This window comes from Bipolaris victoriae (assembly GCF_000527765.1).
Source record: "Bipolaris victoriae FI3 unplaced genomic scaffold scaffold_68, whole genome shotgun sequence".
Lineage (NCBI taxonomy): Eukaryota > Fungi > Ascomycota > Dothideomycetes > Pleosporales > Pleosporaceae > Bipolaris > Bipolaris victoriae.
In genome coordinates this window covers 106,325-130,039 of record NW_014575324.1, presented here as the reverse complement: position 1 = coordinate 130,039, position 23,715 = coordinate 106,325, and the positions used below count along the sequence as shown (strand labels likewise).

Genomic DNA, 23,715 nt, shown 5'->3' with positions numbered 1-23,715 from the left:
CCAACGCCACAAGCGCGGTGATTCGAAACGGGCGTGCGGCATGCCGAGTACGGACGGCAGCCTGCCGTGGTGGGGCATGTTACTTTTTTGTTTTCACCGACTCTCTTTTATCCAGATACTGTCTATGTATGTCCATATCCGAGCACATACTAGGCGAACCCTCCGCGGGCCATCTATCGGCTAGCAAACGAGAGCAAAAGGGTCTCGGAAAGCACGTCATGAAACCATGTTGTGTGTCATTATTCCCGTCTGGAAGGCCATGATGGAATGGCCCATGACCAATGGCAGATGACCAATGGTTAATTCCCGGGGCGCTCTAGCATAGCGTGGTTGGAGCATTCTGCCGTCCTCGGCATCCGAGGCACAGGGCGTCGGCAGCACAAACTGATTACTGTTCATCTCGCATCACGTGCCGTCGTGCTAGGTATTCATGACTTTCCTAACAAGATGAGCATCCAAGGGGTGGGGAGACGATCCACCTCCACTTCTCCTTGGTTCAAGGCTCTTGACGTTGCACTGCAACAATAGTCGGTACTAAAAAGATACTCTTACAACCAATCAAATACAAGTCGCCAAAGCGACACCTACGATACACCACCTGCGGCTTACAACCCGCAGTGTACGAGCAACTTTGTCAAAAATCCTCTCGACAAAGAATTACTCGCTTTTCCAAGCGGCCTATCGAGGCCTCAAGACTGCGTCCCTGTTTTTTGGCCTTTGCCTGGCCCGAACTAACCTCGCACCCAGACGCCATCCTTGAAGAAAGAAGAAGTATGCCGTACTATTTTTACAGAACACTGTTCCGCTAACAATGCTGTCGTGTTCCAGGGGGAATATGCTTCGTCATGTCGTTTCGTGCTTTTAGTAGGAAAGGCCGTTGATCAGCAACTCGTCCCTCATGTCCACGCAAAACGCCCTCAACGCTCGCTATGCTACATACTTTATAAAGATAAAAAACCACACGCCCAGAATGATCCTGTATTTCCAACACAAACTGGTGCACAAAAATCGCCTCGGTACACTTGTTTGAAATCACAACAAATCTGCTCGAGTAAAGGTATCGCAGCCCCCAAACAAAACAACCGAGATAATTACCAAAACATCCACCACGAATACTTTTATCCATCTGGAAGCCCTGTCCATGCCCCGCTACCACTACACTCGTCTGGCCGTCAGCCGATAGCCAGAAGGATGGAGCGGTGATGGTTCCACCTGCTCTACATTCTCTTCAATGTATAGGTTGTTCAAGCTTGACATGGAGCTGTCTGGAGCCTGAGTCGACTGACTTCGAAGTGCCTTCTGTCGCCGACTTTCCCGCTCATCAATGACATCTCGTAGTTGCCTCGCAACCTCATTCGGGTTAATCCGTCGGGCTGCCGCTTGGTTGAACAAGTGCTCAATCAGCGAAAGAGGAAGGGAAAGGAGAATAGTCGAGAGTACCAAGGTGGGGTAGCTGGATTGGGCTTGAACGTCATCTTCAGGTGGTGCATCGCCGAACCGAATTTTGCTCAATCGAGGATTATGGGCAGGCTGACGAGACTCCGCAGGCGCTACTGTTGGCAGACGTGGTGCGTCCTTGAGTTCTGGTGCAACTGCATGTAGCTTGAAGTTGACTGGGAAAAAGTATGCAATGAATGCAAGGGCATGGTTGATCAGTGCAGTCACAAAAGGATCGTCAACGTCGGTGCTCAGCGCGTATTGCAGAACGAGATCTACGGTATCCCATCGCAGCAGCATTCTGGCGGTATGAACGCCACGAGATTGCATACTGGGTATCTGTAGAGTTCTGGCTGCAGCAATGTAGCCCAAGACTTGCTGCATGCGGCGACGAGCTTCAGGCGATGGAGATGATACAAACGGCTCAAGTCCGTACAAAAATCCTTGAGGACGGATAAGCGGCGCGCCGTACAAGACTCGCACGGCTTCTTCCAAAGAATCATGGGTTGCCAGAGGGTCCCGCGCAAGGATGGTCACTGGGCGCGCGTCCCTGTTACTATGAGAAGGTGCAGGACTGTGGCGAATAGCTTCTGCAATGACGGGACTGCGCATCACAACGATTCCGTGCACTGGTAGCGACAGCAGAATAGACTCAGGAGACCTGATGTGAAGGATGAAATCGGCAAGCTCGGCGTTGCCAAACTGCGAGGACAAGTAGCCTGCGAGCTCAAAAGAAGACTCGACCCGTTCCTCTGGAGGCGCATCCTGATGGGTAATTGGGTACTGATCGTCTACATGCTCAATGGTAGGCATTGTCTCGAATTGAACTTTGGTTGGCGACTGTGAATGGGAATTGAGGGCTCCATTTGCAGCTAGGGCAGCCTCTCGAGGAGAAAAATGGCCATTGTAGGGCGCTGGAAATGCCTGAGGGCCGTTTGAAAAGAGCGGAGCGTGATAATCAACCCCGTTCTGGTAGGCAGGGTCGGGCGGCGCAACTGTATGCGGAGGAAGGTGCCAGGGCGCTCCTTCTGGTGTGTACTGGGTGGGACCGGGGAAGAATGGGGTAAACTGCTGGGGCCCAAAGCCAGGCGGAGGTCGAGGCAAAGCATGCACATCGACATCAGGTTCGCGGGGTGTGATGGGAATGGCCGGCGACTCGTTTGCACTCTGTGATGCTACAGCACCGCCGCTCAAGTGGGTACGGTGCGTTGGAGTATACGTGGCGTCGCTTCCGTTGACGGGCGGTGTTTGGGTGCCTGCCTTGCTCGAAGGGACAAAGGGCGGAGGCAGATAGGTTGGTATGGTGAGTTTGCGGTGGGCGCCATTCACACCTGGCTTGGACTCGGGGCGGGGAGTGCGAGGTTTGGCGTTGGCGTGGCCATTGACCGCACGACGTTGATTCTTTTCTACATTTGCATAGCTTAGTGCGTGCCCCATGCTGGCAGTAGCCCATATTGAATACCCACCAGAAGTGCCTGCAGATGGCGTATGTCCATTTGATAGCTCCCCAGTGACACTATCCGACCGAGGTGCACCTGCTCCATCTCCAGTGATATCGGCAGAGGCCCTCGAATCGGGGGTAGGAGGCGTGTCTGCGATGGCTGCTTGGTGTCCCTCTGAGCGTACATCAGACTGATGCTGTTGCTGCTGCTGCTCTGGTTGCAGGTCGGTCGGTGGCACTGGAGTGCCTTTGCTGGACTCTTCAGGCGTAATGGGCCTCGCTGATGGCTGGGCTTTGGATAGGCGGTAAGGAATTGCAGGTACGATGCGCGAGCCTGGGCGGCGGTGGTGCGTCTGCGCCGAGTGTGGGCGGGAGGGATTGGCCATGGTTGGGCGAAAATATGACGGAGACGGGATAGACACGGCAGAAGCGGCTCCAGGTAATTGCAGGCTCGCGGGTGATGCCAATTATCCTGGAGCGCCTGTGGGAGGGGGGAATTGTGTGGGCGGCGAAAGTAATTGCGGGGTGGGGTCAAGGGCAATTGGGAACAGAACAGATGGATGAGCCCAGGCAGAGCGGGAGACATGGCTTGCTTCCCCACTACCACACACCATCGCCTGTGCCTGCCTGCTCTTGGGGGATCGCGCGAGGCCCAAGCTTCCTTTGTCAGCCGCCGATGACGAGATGGGGAGGCACTGGACGACTATTACATACACCACGATTAGTCACTATGACTCTGCCAACTACCATCCACGATGCATGCAGACACATACACACACAACGCCGGTGGCATTCGACGCATCCATCTATCCATCCATCCCAGTCCATCGGGATGCTATCTTTAAAACCATCGCAGAACATTTCTTACTACTACTATCATCTCAACTGACGCAACAGCGACCAAACTTCCAGAAACAGCAATCACGTGATGGACGTCCCCAGCAGACACAAATAACCTCCGAGTTATACAAGAGCGGCAATGCAAATGCATCCATCGCACCTTCCTCGTACTCAACCAGAAACGGCTAGCTCTATCACATGACAATCCCCCCTTCCTTGCGTGTACTACACACAAACACATGCTACAGCTTGCATGGCATGAGCGATACCATGGCCTTCACAAGCCAAATCCCCACATCCACGCCCATGCCATCTTCTCCGCGTTTCTCCCTATATTTCCTAGACTAGCACCCCCTCTTCTCGCACTACTAGCATGATCCTAGGACAAAAAGCACCATTCTCTTCTTGCGACAACATTCCTGCGCAGTCCCTTTCATCTGCGCATCGTTACAAAGACAGCGGCCACCCTTCATGGAGTTGGCTGCCCGGTCACAGCCCGGAGTATGAACTCACTCCCACTGGTACCTTGAATCTCCTCCCTTGCTGCGATACACCAAATCTGAGGCTGGCATAGCAAACAGGTTCAGCATCCTAGCAGACCCTAGCAATTCATCGACATATTCACCATGGCATTCCAACGCATCGACCTCTAATGCCAACTTGCGGCGGCGGCGTAAACGTGCCGGAAAGCGCCACAAGGTCCAGAGAAAAAGTGCTGGAATTGTAAGGCTGCCAACAACGGAGAGTATCGTCGCACTTGGTCATGAGATCTCCACACTGTGTCTCGAGAATAAATCGTTCGCTACCGAGGACCCTCGAGGTCTAAACCAGAGTCGATGCGTCCCAGACGTTACCACCAGCCGTTGCTTTGCAATCAACGGGTCCGACTGGCCGCCGCAGCTACAATCAGATACACTACCCACCCCAATCCAATTCACGAATCCACCGCCGCCGAGTGTGAAATCATGCGCGTCAGTGGAAACAACACTTGCCTCGAGTTTCGAACCGTCAAGCGTGCCACAAAAGCAACCACAATTGTTTGACCTTTCACAATTCCTTGATTACCACGACGCCACATACCGTTGGCTGTCGAAATCTGCATTCTCGCAACCTTTGGTTACAACAGAAGTCTCCCAAGGTTCAAATAGTCTTGCCAATTCGGCACTATTATTCCTCGCACAACAAGAGAAACCGGCAGCTGCAGCTTGCGGACACACCTTCAGGAAACCTTTGTCCCCCGTCCCCCCATCTGAAGACGCCTTTGACTGGCATCAGACAGTTCTAGCTACACTGGGTTTGAGAGAACGCCATCTCGTCACCACCCCCTTCCAGGCCCCTAGGTTGAAGCTTCCATTCAAACACTCAACGCAAAAATTCATGGAGGCACCACCCATTTCCGTGTCTACCGGACATGGAACAAAAGATCACCATGCTAAGGAGACCTGTCGACGTCTACCGCTTCCACTATCATGCTTGCAAGCATTTGGGGGTTTCCGATCCGCATCCAACCCGTTCCTGTACGACAACTGGACGGTACCTCGGCCAACAATCCCATTGCCACTGCCTCTGTCGGTGCTCCATCCTCCTCAAAAAGCGTCTCCGATAGATCCATTTCGCATGGCTAGAATGGAGTCTCACCCATTTTTGCACAGCGATACGGCTTCCATGGGTCATTCAAATGGACATTGTCCTCTGACAGCAAGTTTCACATGTCCTTGTCTCTCGAAAAACTGGGAACCCAGAGGTGATGGCCTTCCATACCTATCCGGGCCCACCGGCAACTTGAACATGCGACATGATAGTGGCTGCACTCTGCGTGTTGAGGCCATGTCAACGCCTAACGAATCAACGACAAGCAGATACCCTGACGAAGTCCGAGCCCAACAAGTCGACTCCGTATTTGCCAATCGAAACCCATGGGTAAATGGACGCCTTCGCTCGCATCCTCCTATATCTAGCAGATACTGTCTGGACTACTGGACGAGGGTGGGCTCGAAATATTTGCAAAATGATATCCACCCCGCTTTCATAACTCCCAATCAAGAGCTTGAACCAGAGGAAGAATGGGTTTCTATTTCTCGAGAATTCGACCGACCCCCGAACGAAGACGATATAGATGGCTTTGTGAACGTGGGCTCGGACGAAGAGTACGAAATGGTGCAGCGCAATACCACACTCTATGAACTCGACGGATGGGAATGTATCGGCCATTCTCTCATTGCCGAAATTGTGTCTTGTGACTTTGATGAGGACGATTATGAGGAATTCTTGTAGAAAGAGATGGCGGACTCAAGAGGCTAACATGGAAATGACGGTTGAGGCGAATGTCAAAAGGGTGGATACCATGGTGAGGCCAAGAGCATTGTCTACTCCAGATTGGACATGGAGAGGAGAGTATAGGAAGAATCAGTTGTGTCGGGCAAGTGCTCGTGCATGGTCATAGTTTAATTCACGTAGCCATGTCCTGCTTTTGAATAGTAGTAATAACACTTGAGAGATACTTAAAATTAACAATCTTTTCCTTATTCTCTTTCATGCAAGCACATACCTGTATACGTGTACATGTATAACTGTAGTTCGAGTGATAGAACTGACTAACAAATATAATGAAAATTGAGTAAGGTTGAGATCGCATCTGCCTCTTACGCTTTACACTACTGCTAGTAATAGCTTCTTGTACAGTATCATGAAGGAACAAGGAAACATTGTTCCCTGCACTTGTAATTTCATGACAAAATGAGCAATGTAGTAGAAAAGAGATTAGGTGAGCATGCAGGACATGTCAGAGCAGCGGATCGGTTGTGGAGACCAACGTGTTGGACGGGTAATGGGTATACAAAATTCGTTATCCTGACTATGAAATGCAGATACCAACGCCCAAACAAACGGAAGATTCATCAAAGCTAAGCAACGTTCACATGACCGTGCAGCACGAGTTTTGCTTCTTAGCCTAATCAAATTGTCAGCAATTATGACCATTGTTTCGGGGTCCTGCCAGAAGCTCACCTGGGTGTAGAACATCTTGCTCTGTGCACTCAGCCCCTCGCTCTTCTGGACCAAATCGTCCAGCTTCTCTCCACGCTCCAACACACTCTCAAGAGTCTTGTGTAGTACGACCTTTGTTTCGTCAAGCTCCCGCTGAATCTTGATTGTGGCGTCGACGGTCTCCGGGTCCTGGTACTTCTCCACGTATTCTTTGAGTTCGGGATACGACAATTTGGCGGCGTCGGTCGTGAAACCGCTATAGGCAGAGCGGGGGTATTTGGCGGAGAACTCGTCAAGGACCTTGCGGACAATGCGATGTGCGGCACTGCTGGGGTATTCATCGTCGGTCACGACAACAGCGCATATGGGGTCAGCGGAAGCCAAGGCGTGGAACTTGTGTCCTGTGCGTAGTGTTAGCACAGGGCGACCTGAAAGACGACCATACAGTACCATTTTCCAGGACATCCGTCATCTTATGTGGAGGTGTCCTTTTGGCAACCACGGCCGAAGCAAATACAATCTGCGCTCGCCGTAAGCATGTGCGTTCCCATGCGCTCTGTCTGGTGCCCGAGAGCATAGTTGGCGTGGAAGCGATTCTAACGTACGCCTTCTTTGACACCCTTTTGTACCCATCGGTTGATCGATTTGAGGTTCTCCGCGCCCGTCAGTTCGATGGCATCTTTGGTGTCGTTCTTGAAAACCTGCATCTTGTCAGCGACCCCGGGGGCGTTGTACGGCGGGCAGCGGTGAAGGGTAGGACGTACGCCAATGTAAACGAGCTTCATTGCGGCGATTTATTACCTGGCGGCGACGATATTGTAGGTGAAGGTTTAGAAAAGAGCTTTGTGTGGAAGAGTAGGTGATATATGGTGCCCCGCAACAGTATACGGGGAGAATGCGATGTCTAGGATGCGCCTGATGTAGCGCTCCGTCCGTCTCATGCCCAAGGCGACAGGGTAATGCTCTGCTTATGTCATGGCGCCTGTGCAGGGGGTGCGGGGCAGGTCGGGCCGAAACCAACCGCTCCACTCCACCAGCGCCAGCGTCATCCCCAATCTCGCCAAGCCGTGAATCAGAGGCCACCACCTTTACTTCCGCCGCATCAAGCATGTCGCCCGCTGTTGAAGAAGCCCAGGCACAATGGCTCGAACAGCTCCATGCCATGCGCAAGGCTATTGCCGAGCTGGGTTTGCCGGCTGATGCTGAAGAGGCACCTGCATATGGTCATGACATTGATTTCGACGACGACGATTTCTCCGGAACTGCCAGTGGCGAGGATATCTGGGACATCATCAGTGATGAATATGAAGAGGGGTACAGCAGCGACCATTTGGACGAATTTACGCAAGTGTCCGCTGCAAGCAACGCTCACGATGGGCAATGGCTAGCGGCAAAGTGCTCTCAAGTGGCTCGCAGTAGTTCTGGTCTGGACGCAGGAACGCTCAAGGAACAAATAATTGCTATTTTGTCCAGCGACAGCAATGGTTAGCCTGGGTAGGACCGATTTCAACCCGCCATAAAAGCTAACTAGAAACAGACGAAGAATTACAAATGATGCTCGCAGACATTGTTGGTTATGGGGAGCTGGACCTCGTGGCTGACCTCATTTCTCACCGTCAGAGCCTTCTGCGGTCGCTGCGGGAACCAGCTGCTGCCCAAGGAAATGGTGTCATGGGCCGCTTGCAGACTCGTGCCGAGCGAGAGGAAGCATTGCGACGTGCAGATTGGGAGCACAAGAATGCTTCGTTGGCACCAGCCATGGATCGTACTGGACCTCAGTACCCTCATGTATACAAGGCTCATGACGCCGGGAATAAGCTCTCAGCTTATGGAAAGAAGTATGCCCTACCTCCAGACACGGTACATCGTGACAATAATCTTTATGAGGAGTATGAGATCCCAGCTGTACCGGTAGGTACAATCGGCGCAGGACGCAAGCTTATCGAGATTCGAGAACTGGACGGTCTTTGCCAACGCACCTTCAAAGGCTATAAGACCCTCAATCGCATGCAGAGCTTAGTATACCCTGTTGCATACAAGACCAGCGAGAACATGCTCATCTGCGCGCCCACTGGTGCCGGTAAGACGGATGCAGCCATGCTTACTATTCTCAACACGGTAGCAAAGAACGTCGTTCCAAATCCCATCGACGAGCCAGAGGCCACTGACTTCACCGTCATGGCGGAGGACTTCAAGATTATCTACGTAGCACCCATGAAGGCACTCGCTGCAGAGGTGACTGAAAAGCTCGGAAAGCGCCTCGCGTGGTTGGGTATAAAGGCGCGAGAACTCACAGGTGACATGCACCTCACCAAAGCCGAGATCCTCGATACACAAATCATCGTCACTACCCCCGAAAAGTGGGACGTTGTTACAAGGAAGAGCACCGGTGATACCGAGTTAGTTCAAAAGGTCCGACTCCTCATCATAGATGAAGTTCATATGTTGCACGATGAGCGTGGTGCTGTTCTCGAAAGCTTAGTAGCGCGCACTCAACGACAAGTCGAGAGCACACAGTCGCTTATTCGAATTGTTGGTCTCTCGGCTACACTGCCCAACTATGTCGATGTGGCTGATTTCCTTCACGTCAATAAGATGGCTGGACTGTTCTACTTCGATGCCTCATTCCGTCCAGTACCATTGGAACAACACTTCATCGGCGCCAAGGGCAAGCCCGGTACCGCTAAATCTCGGGAGAACCTGGAAAAAGTTGCATTTGACAAGGTTGTGGAGATGCTTAAGCTCGGTCATCAAATCATGGTCTTTGTGCACTCAAGAAAGGATACCGTAAAGACAGCCAGGAGATTGTATGACATGGCCATGGAAGAGCAGTGTACCGATCTCTTTGACCCACAGGATCATCCCCGATACGAGAACGCTGTGCGGGACATGAAACAGTCGAAGGGTAGAGAGTTGAGGGAGTTGCTTGGAAAGGGAATGGGTACTCATCATGCTGGTATGCCTCGGTCTGATAGGAACTTGATCGAACGTCTTTTTGCAGAAGGCGTCCTCAAAATTCTCTGCTGTACCGCCACACTTGCTTGGGGTGTCAATTTGCCTGCTGCAGCAGTACTCATCAAAGGAACCCAGGTCTACAATGCCCAAGAGGGTAAGTTCACGGATCTCGGTATCCTTGATGTCTTGCAGATCTTCGGTCGTGCTGGCCGACCTCAATTTCAAGACAGTGGTATCGGGTTCATCTGTACCACACACGATAGACTCGATCATTACATGCGCGCCGTAACCGAGCAACAGCCAATTGAGTCGAGGTTCTCTAGTAGACTCATCGATAACCTCAATGCCGAGATATCCTTGGGCACGGTCACGACTGTTTCTGAAGCTGTTACTTGGCTTGGATATTCGTATCTATTCGTCCGCATGCAAAAGAGCCCGTTAATGTACGGAATCGAGTGGTCAGAGATACGTGATGACCCACAGCTAGTTGGAAGGAGGCGCAAACTCATCATCGACGCAGCGCGTACCTTGCAAAGAAGCCAGATGATCATCTTCAACGAGACCACTGAAGACTTACGAGCCAAAGATGTTGGCCGCATCGCGAGTCAGTACTATGTGCAACAATCAAGTATCGAAATCTTCAATGCGATGATGCGACCTCGTAGTACAGATGCCGATGCCCTCGCCATGGTTAGTATGAGTGGCGAGTTCGATCAGGTGCAATCACGAGAAAGCGAGGAGAAAGAACTGTCGGCACTCAAAGAAAACAAATACGTGATAACTGAAGTCAAAGACGGCTATGCGACATCACACGGTAAAACAAACTACCTACTCCAAGCACACATTTCCAGAGCGCGGTTGGAAGACTTCACTCTTGTATCGGACACTAACTACATTACACAAAATGCCGCGCGTATTGCACGTGCATTGTTCATGATAGCGCTTAATAGGCGTTGGGGTTATCAGTGCTTGGTGCTTCTGAGTCTTTGTCAATCCATTGAGCACCGATGTTGGTCTTTCCAACATCCTCTCCACCAATACGAACTTCCGCAACCGGTTCTGCGAGCCCTGGACCACAAGAATCCCTCGATACAAATGCTGAGGGACATGGATCCGACTGAGATTGGAGACATGGTGCACAACAAGAAGATGGGAAATGTGATCTCAAAATTGATGCAAAATTTCCCCACGCTAAGCATTGAGTCGGAGATCGCACCGTTGAACAGGGACGTACTTCGAATACGATTGTTTCTCACACCCGACTTCGTGTGGAATGATCGTCATCATGGCACTTCGGAATCATTCTGGATCTGGGTTGAGAATTCTGAGACGTCTGAGATTTTCCATCACGAATTCTTCATCCTTTCAAGGAAGAAGTTGTACGACGACCATGAACTAGACTTCACGATCCCACTTTCTGATCCGCTCCCGACGCAAGTCTATGTTCGCGCTGTGTCCGACCGCTGGTTGGGAGCGGAAACTGTGCACCCGATATCATTCCAACATTTGATCCGGCCTGACACGGAGAGCGTCTACACGGATCTCCTAAACCTTCAGCCTTTGCCAATAGCGGCGTTGAAAAATCCCTTGTTGGAAGAAGTCTATGCACAGCGCTTCCAGTACTTCAACCCCATGCAATCGCAAATCTTCCATTGCCTCTACCACACGCCTGCAAACGTCTTACTTGGGTCGCCTACTGGCAGTGGCAAGACTGTTGCTGCTGAGCTAGCAATGTGGTGGGCATTCCGTGAGAAGCCAGGCTCAAAGGTCGTTTACATCGCTCCAATGAAAGCGCTTGTTCGAGAGCGAGTACAGGATTGGGGGAAGCGCCTAGCAGGGCCAATGGGCCTGAAGCTCGTCGAGTTGACAGGTGACAACACGCCAGATACACGCACTATTCGAGATGCTGATATTATCATTACAACTCCCGAGAAGTGGGATGGTATCAGTCGTAGCTGGCAGACCCGTGGTTATGTTCGTCAAGTCAGCCTGGTCATTATCGATGAGATCCACTTATTGGGCGGTGACCGTGGTCCGATTCTAGAGATCATTGTGTCGCGCATGAACTACATCGCTTCACAAAAGAAAGATGGTTCCATTCGTCTGCTTGGTATGTCAACTGCATGCGCGAATGCATCAGATCTCGGCAACTGGCTTGGTGTCAAGGAGGGCCTTTTCAATTTCCGGCACTCTGTCCGTCCAGTTCCCTTGGAAATCTTCATCGACGGCTTCCCAGAGCAGCGAGGGTTCTGCCCACTCATGCAATCCATGAATCGGCCCACATTCCTCGCTATCAAGGCCCATTCTCCAGAGAAACCAGTCATTGTCTTTGTAGCGTCTCGAAGACAAACTCGTTTGACAGCTCGAGACTTGATAAACTTCTGCGGAATGGAGGATAATCCTCGCCGCTTTCTGCGCATGTCAGAAGAAGATCTGGCTCTCAATCTAGATCGCGTTCATGATGATTCATTGCGTGAGGCGTTAAGCTTTGGTATTGGTTTGCATCATGCAGGTCTTGTCGAGTCGGACCGCTCCCTGTCGGAAGAGCTTTTTGCAAACAACAAGATCCAAATCCTAGTTGCTACTAGTACGCTTGCTTGGGGTGTCAATCTCCCTGCTCATCTTGTTGTCGTTAAAGGCACTCAATTTTTCGACGCAAAGACCGAAGGATACAAGGACATGGACCTGACAGACGTCTTACAGATGCTGGGTCGCGCTGGACGCCCGCAGTTTGACGACTCCGGTATCGCACGAATTTTCACGCAAGACGCCAAAAAAGAATTCTACAAGCACTTCCTACATACTGGCTTTCCTGTCGAGTCATCATTACATAAGGTCTTGGACAATCATCTGGGCGCCGAAATCTCCGCCGGAACTATCGCCACCAAGCAAGATGCGTTGGACTATCTGACATGGACTTTCTTCTTCCGTCGCCTGCACAAGAACCCTTCGTTCTATGGTCTCGAGATCTCTGCGGAAGAGCACAACACAATAGCTGCGCAATCGATGGCCAACGATTACATGGTTGAGCTGGTAGAGACATCCCTACGAGAGTTAGACGAGTCGTCTTGTGCAGTTGTTGAGCCAACGGGCGAAGTCGATCCCACTCCCCTTGGAAAGATTATGAGTTACTATTACCTCAGCCATAAAACGATCCGCTACCTCGTGCAGAACGTGAAGCGCGACGCCACCTTTGCAGAAGCTTTGGCTTGGATTTCACATGCTACCGAATACGACGAGCTCCCCGTTCGGCACAATGAGGATCTCATAAACATGGAGCTTTCAAAAGCGCTGCCAATCTCTGCTGACGACTTTGGTCTACCGATGTGGGACCCGCATGTCAAAGCGTTCTTGCTCTTGCAGGCTCACTTCTCGCGGATTGACTTGCCAATCTCAGATTACGTGGGAGATCAAAACAGCGTTTTGGACCAGAGTATCCGTATTGTCCAAGCTACGGTTGATGTTCTTACTGAACTTAGCTATCTATCTTCATGTGAAACCGTCATTTCCATTCTGCAAGCCATCAAGTCAGCACGTTGGCCTAACGACGGCCCACTGTCCATCTTTCCAGGCGTCGATGTTGAGAAGGAAAAGGCTCGTCTCGAGCATCCAAAAGCCAAACCAAAGGCCCTGGTAGAAGTCACATCTACTGGCACAGCCGATCTTGAACGCGCCGGGAAGTTTGCAGGTGTCTCGCATGGTGGACTGAAACGCTTCATGGAACCTGCATCTCGCCTACCTGTCCTAAAGCTTGACCTAGGAAATGTCAATGCCATTACTCTCGAGTTCAAGGCCACGCGTCAAAACTCGGCGAGAATGCAACAGGGAGGCGTGCGTATATATGCACCGCGCTATCCCAAGCCTCAAACCGAAGGGTTCTTTGCCATCATCTCGTACTCAAGTACTGACGAGATTGTTGCGCTCAAGCGTGTCAACTGGCCTGATCCAGGCAAGAATGGCGGTAACAATCGTGGAGGGGCTGGCAAGCAGCCGATGGGAAGCGCCGCACGCTCTCTTTTGCAGGCAGCAGTCAAAGTTTCACTGCCACCCGAAGCGCAAGGCAAGAGACTGGATATCTCAGTGCACAGTGATTCTTATCCTGGGATGAGATGGGGCATTGAGGGAGTGGAGATTCCCGAGGCCCCGTTGGTGGACGCATATGGCAAAGGCAAAGAGAAGGCGTAGTTTTTGAGATGAATAAAGACTATGGTTCGAATCTGTAAGTAGACGAGAAATCCGATTCAAATAAAATCCCCTACGCCCACTTGTGTCATGCAAGCTCAAAGGGTTTAAAAATTGGACATAAGAACACCATTTTTGACTGGAAAGCATGATGTTCACATCCGACTGCTTCGAGTTTTGCAAAATTTCATGTTAGTGATTTTTTTTGGAATGGAATACAAGTGAAGCACATGGAAAATTGGGATTTGGATGGACAGATCGGCACGTTTGCATTGCGGTAATCATACGAGCCGGGATCTGGAGCTCGGACTACCGAGATAGCACCGAGGACAACATGAGCCATGCAAGGTGAAGGATCGCACAAGTGTTCGTGTGTTGAGATGTATCCATATGGCAACATCATGCAACGGTTTGCGACCCGTTGCTCTTGCATTGGATGTTCTGATAGAGGGGCCCGGCCAGAACAAGAGGCATTGCGACTACGCCAGTGGGTAGTGTGCATTTATTTCCCGATCGTTGTGCTTGAACGGAAGCATTCAAGGTCGCGTTATTGCCAAAGCCAGCTTCATTTGCGAGCGAGAAGATCACAAAATCCCGCACTTAGACAGGGCCGTGTCTCGGCCGCACATATGTTATACCGTCTCACATCATCAAAGAGATTACTATGGAGCAACCTCATCATCTCATCATCTGTAGCGAGAGGATTTTACATAATGCATCTCAACACGAACGAAGATAAAATCTTCTGGGTCAGATTCCAAAGTCTGTATGCTCGACTCCCATATTTGGCTGATCGTCAGACTGCTATGAATGCTGTTCGTCCACTTCCAGTATGGTGAAAGTGTTCTTTTATTGGCTGTCTAGAATAGGAAATATGACGTAGCACATCGCTTGTCTCGTGGTGTGTTGTATCTGCTTGTAGTAGCATACATGCCACGACCTTCCCCATCGTAATACCCCGCGCCTGGCACGGTTCCATCGGAGTGGCGATAGTTTCATCGGAGCGGCCATAAACATTCGCATTGACTGTCTGAAATGACGTTGCTCCCGGCCAGCAGCGCCCAACTTGGACCTCGGACGGGTCCTAAATTAGACGGAAACTTTGCTGTCGGCGTGTCTCATGTGAGTAAGACTCCGAAAGCTACGACGGTGGATCCATGGTATGAAGAATGAGTGGACGGTGAAAGGAAATGCGAAGACAACAAGCACCATTGAAAAGTGCATGTTTGCAATGGAGATGTCCATAGCACTAGTGTGATTGGCAAGGTGGTTCTCTGCTGGGATTGAATGCAGGGATAACGAGCCTTCGGATATGTAGCAATGCATTGGCTTGAGCAAGATCCTCGTCAATAATACTTGACAGCCTCGTATCATGACGAGTGCCTTGCCCGGGTGATCGGCTTGAGTAGACAGTAGAGCCAATGGGACAATTTTGTCTAATAATAGTCCAGTTTTTCGGTTGCTCGGGAGAGTTTGTCACCGCCACACTAGCTCCGCTTCTCCCTATCCTGGACCTGCGCGTCATGGCCTCCTCACTCCACTCAAGCTTTGCGGTAATATACCAATAATGCTGGGGTACTGCCGGAACACGTGAGATTCGGTGATTGCGATACTATATAATGGCTTGTCCTGGTTCTCCATCTTCACCGCTCACCACCAACCTCCTTCCTAGTACTCCTAATTGAGAATCCCATCAAGATGATCGCTAATAATCTTATTCTCCTCTCCGCATTGGCCGCCAGCGCTGTGGCTGCACCAAGCGGAGTCGTCAAGCGACAGAGCAACGAGGACAACCTTTGGCAAGTTCCTGTCAGACGTGACCCAAAGGACCCCAGCCAGGATAGGTGGACGCAAATCAACTCTGTCATTACCCCAATCGACAAGGCGGCAGATGACAACCGTAAATTCTCGTACTACCCATTCCTTTACAACATGGGCGGCACCCTTTTCTTGCTCTTCTCTGGCGCTCCAAAGGATGTCGATGGCATGGGCCAAGATGTGCGAATCTCTTACTCCACAAATGGGAAATGGAGCAAACCAGAGGTTGCCTTTCCCCCAGCTCTTCTCCCAAACCAGACAACGATCGAGACCTCGGAGTACTACTGCAAGCGTGGCATTCCTCAACGAGCCTTGCAGGCGCTTAGCATTGTCTACATTGGCGGAGGCGAGTCTGATGCGACATACTATGCGGTTGCACAGTCCAGCGACAACGTCTGTCCTGGACACTTTGAACCAGCCGGTCGCCTCGCCCGTAAGCTGAACCGCGATCCTTTGTCTGGTAGTACTTTTGCAGGCGAACCATGCTGGCTCGACTTCACTGAGTATACCGGCGATCACGCATGGACTGAGACGGTCTACGGCGAAAAGTACAAAATGAAGGTGTGCGAGGACAAGGACAAGATCATTGCTGCGTTGAAGAACCCACAAGCCGTGCCGGCTCAAGCGACATCTCTCTTTAACGCACCTGTTGTCGCTGCTGATGGCAAACACAACGTCAGCTATCCTACCAACGCAATCTACCTTCCGGGCAATTCGGATAAAGGACGTTATATGCGATTCTGGGCTGATGTCTCCGTGAGGAACAAGACTGGCAACGCCTTTGTTGAATACACCAGCGATCTCACCGGCAACGATTGGTTCCCCGCAACCGATGATGGCTCCAAGATCCAACAGACCAACATCTACAGCTCGTACAAGGCCTGGTTCGGCAGCAGTGAAGGATCCGTTCAGCGCCGCGTATACATCTCCAACAGCGGCATGAACAAGGATTCCTCCCAGGACATCCTGACCCTCGCCACTTCCACCGGCAACGACCTTGCTTTCCGCAACATTGGCATCCTCCGCAGCGACTCCCAGGAAAAGGCCCCCGTTGGCACGCGCCCCACTGAGGCCTCCGGCATCGCGGGCTTCTACTGGCCCTCAGCCGTCTTCCAAGGTGACAAGTTGGTCGTTGCCTACAGCGAGAACAAGGCCAATATCCAGGTCTCCACCATCGACTTTGCTGATCTCCCTTGAAGTGTACCTGAGTCACGCTCCTTTTTTTTTAATGATAATGTAGTACCTGGAACACCAACAATAAAAAAAAGTCTAATGGTCGTTGAACTTGATTGGCTTTGCTATTTGTACATATGTAGATGTTTTATCGTGCTAGTCCTGGACTGCGCTAAATATACATATCCACCATCCCTCCTTTTTTTTTAAAAAAAAAACCCCCCCTTTGTGCTTGTGATTGGTTGTCTTGTTGATGTTTAAACCAAACACCATATATAAAGTACCCTAATTCATTCCGGAGGGTACATGTCCTCGGATTCTAAGAGATGTTTATCTATACTTCGATTTTGACACTCTTCTTATACACGAGAAGGGATATCAATACGGGACTTCAACTTCACGTGCAATATTCAAGACAATATACTCTTGCCAATCAAGATTCCCATTCCATCTAGAGCACAACAAACAACTCTCTCCTTGCCATAACCACTCCCCCTCCCCCCCCCCACCTCACGTTTATCTTCTAGATTTCCCACACGATATCCTCAACACACCCTACCTCCCAATAAACCTCCTCTCAAGCACCCTCGCAGGAATATAAATTAAAGCCGTAATAACAAGCGTAAACTCATTCCCTATATCACCTCCGCCCCCAATCTGCTTCGCAAGCGGCCCCACAAACCACGTCTGCACCATGCCCATAACCCACGCCACGGTGCCGAGTCCAAACGCCGCGCCAGCCGCGAGTCCAAGAGGCAAGCGCGAAGGATCATTCCAGGCCTCGAGATCGTAATTGGCAAAGTTCATTTTGCGAAAGATGACGTGCTCGCTGCATGTAATGACAAAGTACTGCGTACACCAGTAACCCAAGAGACTGAGGAAATTCTGCAGATAGGTGCTTAGTTTTGCGCGGCCGCCGATGGCGAGACCGAGAATGGCGGCGAAAGAGAAGATAACCCATATGATGCGTGGGATGCGCGCGAGGGGCCGGGCAAACTGCTGGCAGGAAATAGAGGCGCTGTAGATGGAAATGACGTTTGTGTTTATGCCGGAGAGTACGAGTAGGGTGAGGATGAACTTTGCGAAACCGTGGGGGTGCAGCACGGTTTGTACAAGGAAGCCGAGGCCTTGGGTGCGGTAAACGGTGTTCCAGTCTGGGCGGTTGTTCAGGCCAAACGAGACGACGATGCCGGCGCACATGCCAATGGAGGTTGGGACGGCGACGCCGAGGGTAGTCAGGATGAAGACTTTCCAGCGGTTTACGTCGACGGGGTAGTGTACGTAGTAGTCTGATGCGATGACCTGCCAGGACGCGGAACTGCCGTACACGATTGCGAGCAAGGTGAGTACGCTGCCGGCAAGTTTTGCGCCTTCGAGTGTAGTCGCGGTGCTGTTATCCGTGTACTTTCCCGCTTCCGCAAAGATGATGATGAAGATGACGAAGAAGACGAACCATGCGTAGCGCTCGTAGAGGAGGACGGCGCGAAGCCCCACGAACGAAATAACGGTGGATACGCAGACGATTATGACGATGCCTACTACCAGCGATAGGTGGCCGTCTGCTACAGCCTCGAGCGCCAGACCGCCTGCAATACATGCTACTGCTGCCCAACCAATCTGCTGAATAGTATTGAGAAAAGCAATGATCTTGGTTGGCCACCAACCAAACGAATAGCGAGAGATGGAAATTTGACGGAGACCAGTCGGCGCTCCAAACGTTGCTGCAAATCCTGTTGCCGCTCCACCCAGGAGAGTTGCGAAAAGGGTGATAACAACGGACTGGCGGAGTGCTGTTCACATACAATCACACATCAAGTCAGCTTATCTTTTTTCTTTCACTCCCAGGGAATTAATTTGAATGCTTACTCAACCCAAGGTCATGGCCCAAGAACCCGATTGCAAAACACGACGTATTCATTGAGCCCGACGCCCATATGAACATCATGTTGAGCTGCTGATGCCAGGGCACATAGTGTTTGTCTTCAGCTCTTTTCCTTGTGATTGCCTCGGCCTCGACGCCGAGTCTAGCATCTAATCGCGCTTCAAGGGCAAGCAATCTGGCTAAGATGCCCGTCTCTGGCTTGTGGGTGGCAATGTCAACGCCATTGTCGCTCGACACGCTGGTCTTGTCGAGTGCCTTTTCCGTATCCATTGCGGGTTGGAATCAACGTGGAGAGTCCAAGGCGCAAGAGAAAGAAACAAGAAGGATACAACGTGCCGTTGTGTGGATGGGCACACGGGATGAGTTATTGCGTCCACGGGTGTTGCCGCCGCGTCGGCGTATTCATGGGTATATTATAGAGGAAAAAGACCGTTGCAGCGCCGGTGCGGAGTACAGAGGGGTTGATCACACCCATGTTCGACTTGGATGGCATGAGATTGGCTGCAGGGTATTGAACGGTGGCTAGTACTAGAAAGACCTGAAAGATATCGGTAAGATAAGACGATCTGTAGTGGTTTGAACGGGAATCCATGGTCACGTTTGGACGAAGAAAACCGGGCAATGTACCTACTATCGCTTTACTTTACTGACACTTACTAGACTCTTCTGCCGCTAAGCACTACTAGACATGAATGCGAGATTCCTAACCGACGATGGGCGTATCAGTCCTTGTAAAGTGTAAGTTGATATGGTAACAATACTAATAAGTAAGCACGGCAGGTGGAGTGCTGGCCAACGTCCGCTGAGCCTCATTGGTGCCAAGGCGACAGGGTAGAAGCTTAACTACGGCCTTCATGGACGTGCCGGACGGACAACTAACCCGATTGGATGTCTGTCAACGATCAACTACTGTCGATCAAACCTCATTAGTATTGCTCGAGTGCAAGTACCCGTGAATTGTCGTGGCGAGGTGAGTACCGCAAACTCTCCTCATCAGATATGAGCATATTAGTATGCAAGGCGGCACAGAACCAATCCATTCTTCCGAAAACAACATTGCTCCCTGTGCCTTCATAAGTACATTGAATAGTATAGTACACCTTTATTTTCCCTGTCCTAGCATAGACACTATATCCATGCGCTAGACATCTTATACAGCCGAGGAGGACTGTGTCATTGATTCCCGCCCCTCTCTCCACATCCTCGTCTTCTTGGCCAAGAAGTCCGCCCCCTTGCTGCTCAACGGTTTTGAAAACTCCGCTCGCTTGCGTGACAACCCAACCACGGCATGAGCCTTTCTCTTTCCCTTTTTGACTGATCTCGGCGGCATACCAGTGCCTAGGCCACGTTCCCACAGCGCATAGTGCACCACCTTGTCCAGACCAATCTTGCTTCGCTTTTCCGGCTTGGTTGCCTTGACTCGGCGAAGTTCGACGTTGCCCAGGTTAATCAAATCACCTAGGTCGGCCTTTCGCTTCTTCTCGGCAGCAGATGCAGCTTCTCGCTTGGCCTTTTCACGCGCCTTCTGGCCTTCAACGTGGATAGCGGAGAAAAGGCTGGTGGGCTGAGGCTTAGCAGCTAGACAGAGGCTATTGTATAGGTCTCCAAGAGTGTTTGCTGAAGTCAGATCTGGGTCGGAAATGCGATAACCTGTAAGCTGGTAAAGACGTTTGTAAAGCTGATCATATTGAGTCAGTATCTTTTGCTATGTTGTGATCAGGAACAGCACTTACAGCAAACTTGAGGTCGACATCAGCCACTTGGATCTGTCGCCATTTTGTTTCCTCGGGCTTGACGGCAGATCCGCTTGCTCGAGCCTGTTGTACAGACCTCCTCAAAGCCGCAAAGTCCTCAGCCAGACGCTGCGCTTTATCTTCCAGAATTGAGTGCTGTGTCTTACTCTGTGACTCCCTGACAGGCTGAGGCTCGGACTTTTGAGCGGGAAGCTCTGCCGAAGTTAAAGTTAAAGTTGAAGTTGTTGTAGGCGTGACATCCTCAACAACTGGCTTTTCGACTGGCTTGCTACGGGGTACAGGACGATTCGACATGAAGTCGAATGGCTTCTTCTCATCATCCATCTTTACCACGGCTGCCCGCTTGTGTGCTGGTGTGTCAGGGTCCATGGTCGGAGGTTGCTCTTCTGTTGCGATAATGTCCTCGGCTTCGTCAACAAGAAGTTCGTCTGATTCCTCAAATGCAGGCTCCCAAGTTGGGGCGTTTTGCATAGTCTCTAGAAGCTGCTCGAGACTCTTGTGCTGAGGAAAAGCGAGGGCGAGGTCCCCGCTATCCGTCTTGACCAACTTGATGTCCTTGACCCAGCGTGGCGCATCGTAGATTCCGCGGTTGGCAAACTTGGAAAAGTCCATTTCGATACCAGCCTGCTTCATGGCGTAGATTTCGGCGATAGCCTGGGTGAAGCGGCTGCGCAGATCGCTGGGACGGGTGACCTTTGTGTGAAGACCAAAGTTGTAGGCTGTATATGGGCGTTTCGTCTTCTCGTGTACGGTTTGTGCCATCATCAGATTCTCATCCTTGAGGGTGTATGGGGTGCCAGTGAGCTCTTCAATCTCGTCGGCCATCTCCAACGTAAGCGGGGTGTAGGTGCGCAGTGTAAGCTTTTCGAATTCCACAGCCATGTCCTTCTCCACCTTTTGTTTAAGCCACTCCTCACCACCAACACGCTCGAGACCACTAATGTTCTCCGATGGCTTGTAGTGGGGGAAATCGGGCCCCTCATCGTCGAGCACCTCCACATACTCGCCCTGTTCCTCTGGTGCTATGCGAACAGGCGATGTCGGGTCGTACGGGTCAACATGTGCGCCAATTGGCTCCGAATCGCCGAGAAGTCGCTTCTGCCATCGCCGCACAAACTGCTGGTGTTTCTTCTTGTCTTGTTTTCCGGGAAGGAGGAAGCAATTGGGTGAGGTGGTGGAAAATGCGGCGGCGGCTCGAATGTGTGCGCAGGGCGAGGCGGGACCGCGATAGGGCAGAGGCGACACTCTCTGGCATATAGATGCAGAGAGCGAATGTGAAGGGTCGGTTGCCCGCGAGGGGCGCGGTATTCGGCGCATTGGGGCGGGATGTCGAGGATGCAATTGATGCTAGAAATCCCTTCGACATGCAATCGGCAGCCTGCCAAGACGCCGAGATCTGGCCAATCACAACCGCCGCAGCCCCGAACTCTTGCACCATGTATATGTATAATGCATGACGCTCCCTTTCTCTAAGACATCTTGTTGTAGTTGTATTGGTAGGTTTTTTATACAATAACAGACACGACATCTGCCAAGGAAATCCTACTGCTGGGTATCATCTAGGTAAACTTCTTCACTAGCCATGTCGACCCCCTCTCGTCATACTCTGCCTTTGTTACAAGGACTTCCTTCATCAAGTCCGGCTGGCTAGCATAGCGCGCTCCTCCCAGCCATGTATGCTTGATGGGATCTTCCGCCCTGGCTACATTCAACACATACTCTACGGGCACCAATGCCCTCAACTCCGTCTCCAACCGCTCCATGAAGCCAGTGATGAGCGAGTTTCCACCAACAACAACTATGTTCGCTAGCAACACAACTTTCAGAGCTTCCGGCAGTGCACTCAGCGATTCCATGACTGCGCCGGGAAGGCCGACCTCCTGAATGCCGATATCCGAGGGGTTGAACAGTAGTTCTGGCACGGTAAAGCGCTCGTTGCCCAACGGCAGCAAGTCTTCTCTCGGCCCCTGTAATGGTTGCAATCCCCGGCGCATACGTGACTTTGCCGGATCGTGAGGGCGCGCATGTCCATGTATCGAATTCTCATAGTCGGGCAGCACGTAGTCCACGACGATGCCCGAATCCAGCTCTCGTTTGGCTCCTAGTCGTCCTTTCCACGTCCGCTCGAGATCTGTAGCGAATTGCTGTGATGAAGGCACTACGTACGACACGGCTTCCTTGATCTCGTTCAGCAAATATGTCTCCTCCATCATGTTGTAATGGCGGAGGGAAGATAGCTCCTTCAGGTAGTTGGTGAGCAACTTCCCACCAACGGTGAGCCGCCTGACAGCTGATTGTATGAGCTTGCCATTATAGAGAGGCAAGATGGTTGTATCTGAGTAGGAGGTATCAATGACCAGGACGCATTCTTGCGGTAGCGACGATAGCGGTGAGGCGGTGGGGCTGTTGTAGGCATTGAGTGTCGCGCCCACACATCTGTAATACGCGGCGAACTCGAATTGCTCAAAGACAATCTCGTCACAGTTCTTCTGCAGTTCTTTCGGACAGTTTGGCTTCTCGGTCAAGAGCAGGTTTGTCTCTTTGGGGTCACACTATGCGCCATCAGCTAACACCGTCTCATAGTCGTTGCAGGCGTGCATACCCACCCTTAACCCCTCGCCCGCCGTCTCGCTCATGAACTCATGCTCCCAGATGGCCTTCTCTGCCTCCCAGTTGACAATGAAGCCCTTTTCTACTGGCCGCCGAAAGGCCAGCTCGCCAAAATCTTTGCACGAGTCCAGTTCGGCGCCGACATAGGTGCGCTTGTCACGCGTGCTGCGCGCAATACAGTTGGCTATGACGCTGCAGTCGTCGTATGTAGGCTCTGTGCCTGTCGATACGAGGCCGGCTTTGATGGTATATGCGCCATTGTCTATGACCAGTGTCTTGTGTGGTGGTGCAGGTGCAGACCTCTTTGAGCCTTTGGGTGGCATTGTTCGAGTGACGGCGGTTCATCAGTTTGCGCGCCGCTGCCAGAAGTTCACATGCAAGCAACGCCTGCTCACGTGCTGCCCCACCCCCATCCGAACATCACGTCCTTGGTCACGCAATGTGTTCTGGCTTCTTAAAAGCCTCACATACTATTCAGTAATATTATGCTATACCCAAAAGCAAAATAAATGACAAGTCCGTTCAATTTGAACGCATGTAGGCGCTCAACCAGGAGCATAGGCGCGCAGAATAAACAACTATAGAAGAAACATAAAAAGCAGGGGAAAAAGAAAAATGTGTGTAGATTTTCACGAATT

General features: G+C 51.4%; 8 protein-coding genes across 8 annotated transcripts; 3 read left to right on the top strand and 5 right to left on the bottom strand.

Moving 5' to 3' along the window:
* Positions 1 to 1,155: 1,155 nt before the first annotated feature.
* Positions 1,156 to 3,264, bottom strand: COCVIDRAFT_104797 (hypothetical protein; the record flags this gene model as incomplete). Its single annotated transcript, XM_014699038.1, has 2 exons — positions 1,156 to 2,843; positions 2,904 to 3,264. 2 exons carry the CDS (start codon positions 3,262 to 3,264, stop codon positions 1,156 to 1,158), a joined length of 2,049 nt encoding a protein of 682 aa, XP_014554524.1.
* Positions 3,265 to 4,091: 827 nt separating this feature from the next.
* On the top strand, positions 4,092 to 5,992 carry COCVIDRAFT_28450 (hypothetical protein; the record flags this gene model as incomplete). The annotated part of the gene is made up of 2 exons (XM_014699037.1): positions 4,092 to 4,239; positions 4,293 to 5,992. The coding sequence occupies 2 exons, from the start codon at positions 4,092 to 4,094 to the stop codon at positions 5,990 to 5,992; spliced, it is 1,848 nt and encodes a 615-aa protein (XP_014554523.1).
* A 640-nt stretch (positions 5,993 to 6,632) lies between these two features.
* COCVIDRAFT_28449 (hypothetical protein) lies at positions 6,633 to 7,488 on the bottom strand (the record flags this gene model as incomplete). The annotated part of the gene is made up of 5 exons (XM_014699036.1): positions 6,633 to 6,668; positions 6,725 to 7,104; positions 7,154 to 7,223; positions 7,309 to 7,404; positions 7,468 to 7,488. 5 exons carry the CDS (start codon positions 7,486 to 7,488, stop codon positions 6,633 to 6,635), a joined length of 603 nt encoding a protein of 200 aa, XP_014554522.1.
* A 323-nt stretch (positions 7,489 to 7,811) lies between these two features.
* On the top strand, positions 7,812 to 13,843 carry COCVIDRAFT_28448 (hypothetical protein; the record flags this gene model as incomplete). The annotated part of the gene is made up of 2 exons (XM_014699035.1): positions 7,812 to 8,187; positions 8,241 to 13,843. The coding sequence occupies 2 exons, from the start codon at positions 7,812 to 7,814 to the stop codon at positions 13,841 to 13,843; spliced, it is 5,979 nt and encodes a 1,992-aa protein (XP_014554521.1).
* Positions 13,844 to 15,538: 1,695 nt separating this feature from the next.
* On the top strand, positions 15,539 to 16,855 carry COCVIDRAFT_28447 (hypothetical protein; the record flags this gene model as incomplete). The annotated part of the gene is made up of 1 exon (XM_014699034.1): positions 15,539 to 16,855. One exon carries the CDS (start codon positions 15,539 to 15,541, stop codon positions 16,853 to 16,855), a length of 1,317 nt encoding a protein of 438 aa, XP_014554520.1.
* Positions 16,856 to 17,386: 531 nt separating this feature from the next.
* Positions 17,387 to 18,983, bottom strand: COCVIDRAFT_104856 (hypothetical protein; the record flags this gene model as incomplete). The annotated part of the gene is made up of 2 exons (XM_014699033.1): positions 17,387 to 18,621; positions 18,698 to 18,983. The coding sequence occupies 2 exons, from the start codon at positions 18,981 to 18,983 to the stop codon at positions 17,387 to 17,389; spliced, it is 1,521 nt and encodes a 506-aa protein (XP_014554519.1).
* An 880-nt stretch (positions 18,984 to 19,863) lies between these two features.
* Positions 19,864 to 21,784, bottom strand: COCVIDRAFT_104748 (hypothetical protein; the record flags this gene model as incomplete). Its single annotated transcript, XM_014699032.1, has 2 exons — positions 19,864 to 20,391; positions 20,447 to 21,784. 2 exons carry the CDS (start codon positions 21,782 to 21,784, stop codon positions 19,864 to 19,866), a joined length of 1,866 nt encoding a protein of 621 aa, XP_014554518.1.
* A 242-nt stretch (positions 21,785 to 22,026) lies between these two features.
* On the bottom strand, positions 22,027 to 23,400 carry COCVIDRAFT_17782 (hypothetical protein; the record flags this gene model as incomplete). Its single annotated transcript, XM_014698999.1, has 2 exons — positions 22,027 to 23,019; positions 23,074 to 23,400. 2 exons carry the CDS (start codon positions 23,398 to 23,400, stop codon positions 22,027 to 22,029), a joined length of 1,320 nt encoding a protein of 439 aa, XP_014554485.1.
* Positions 23,401 to 23,715: the final 315 nt, after the last annotated feature.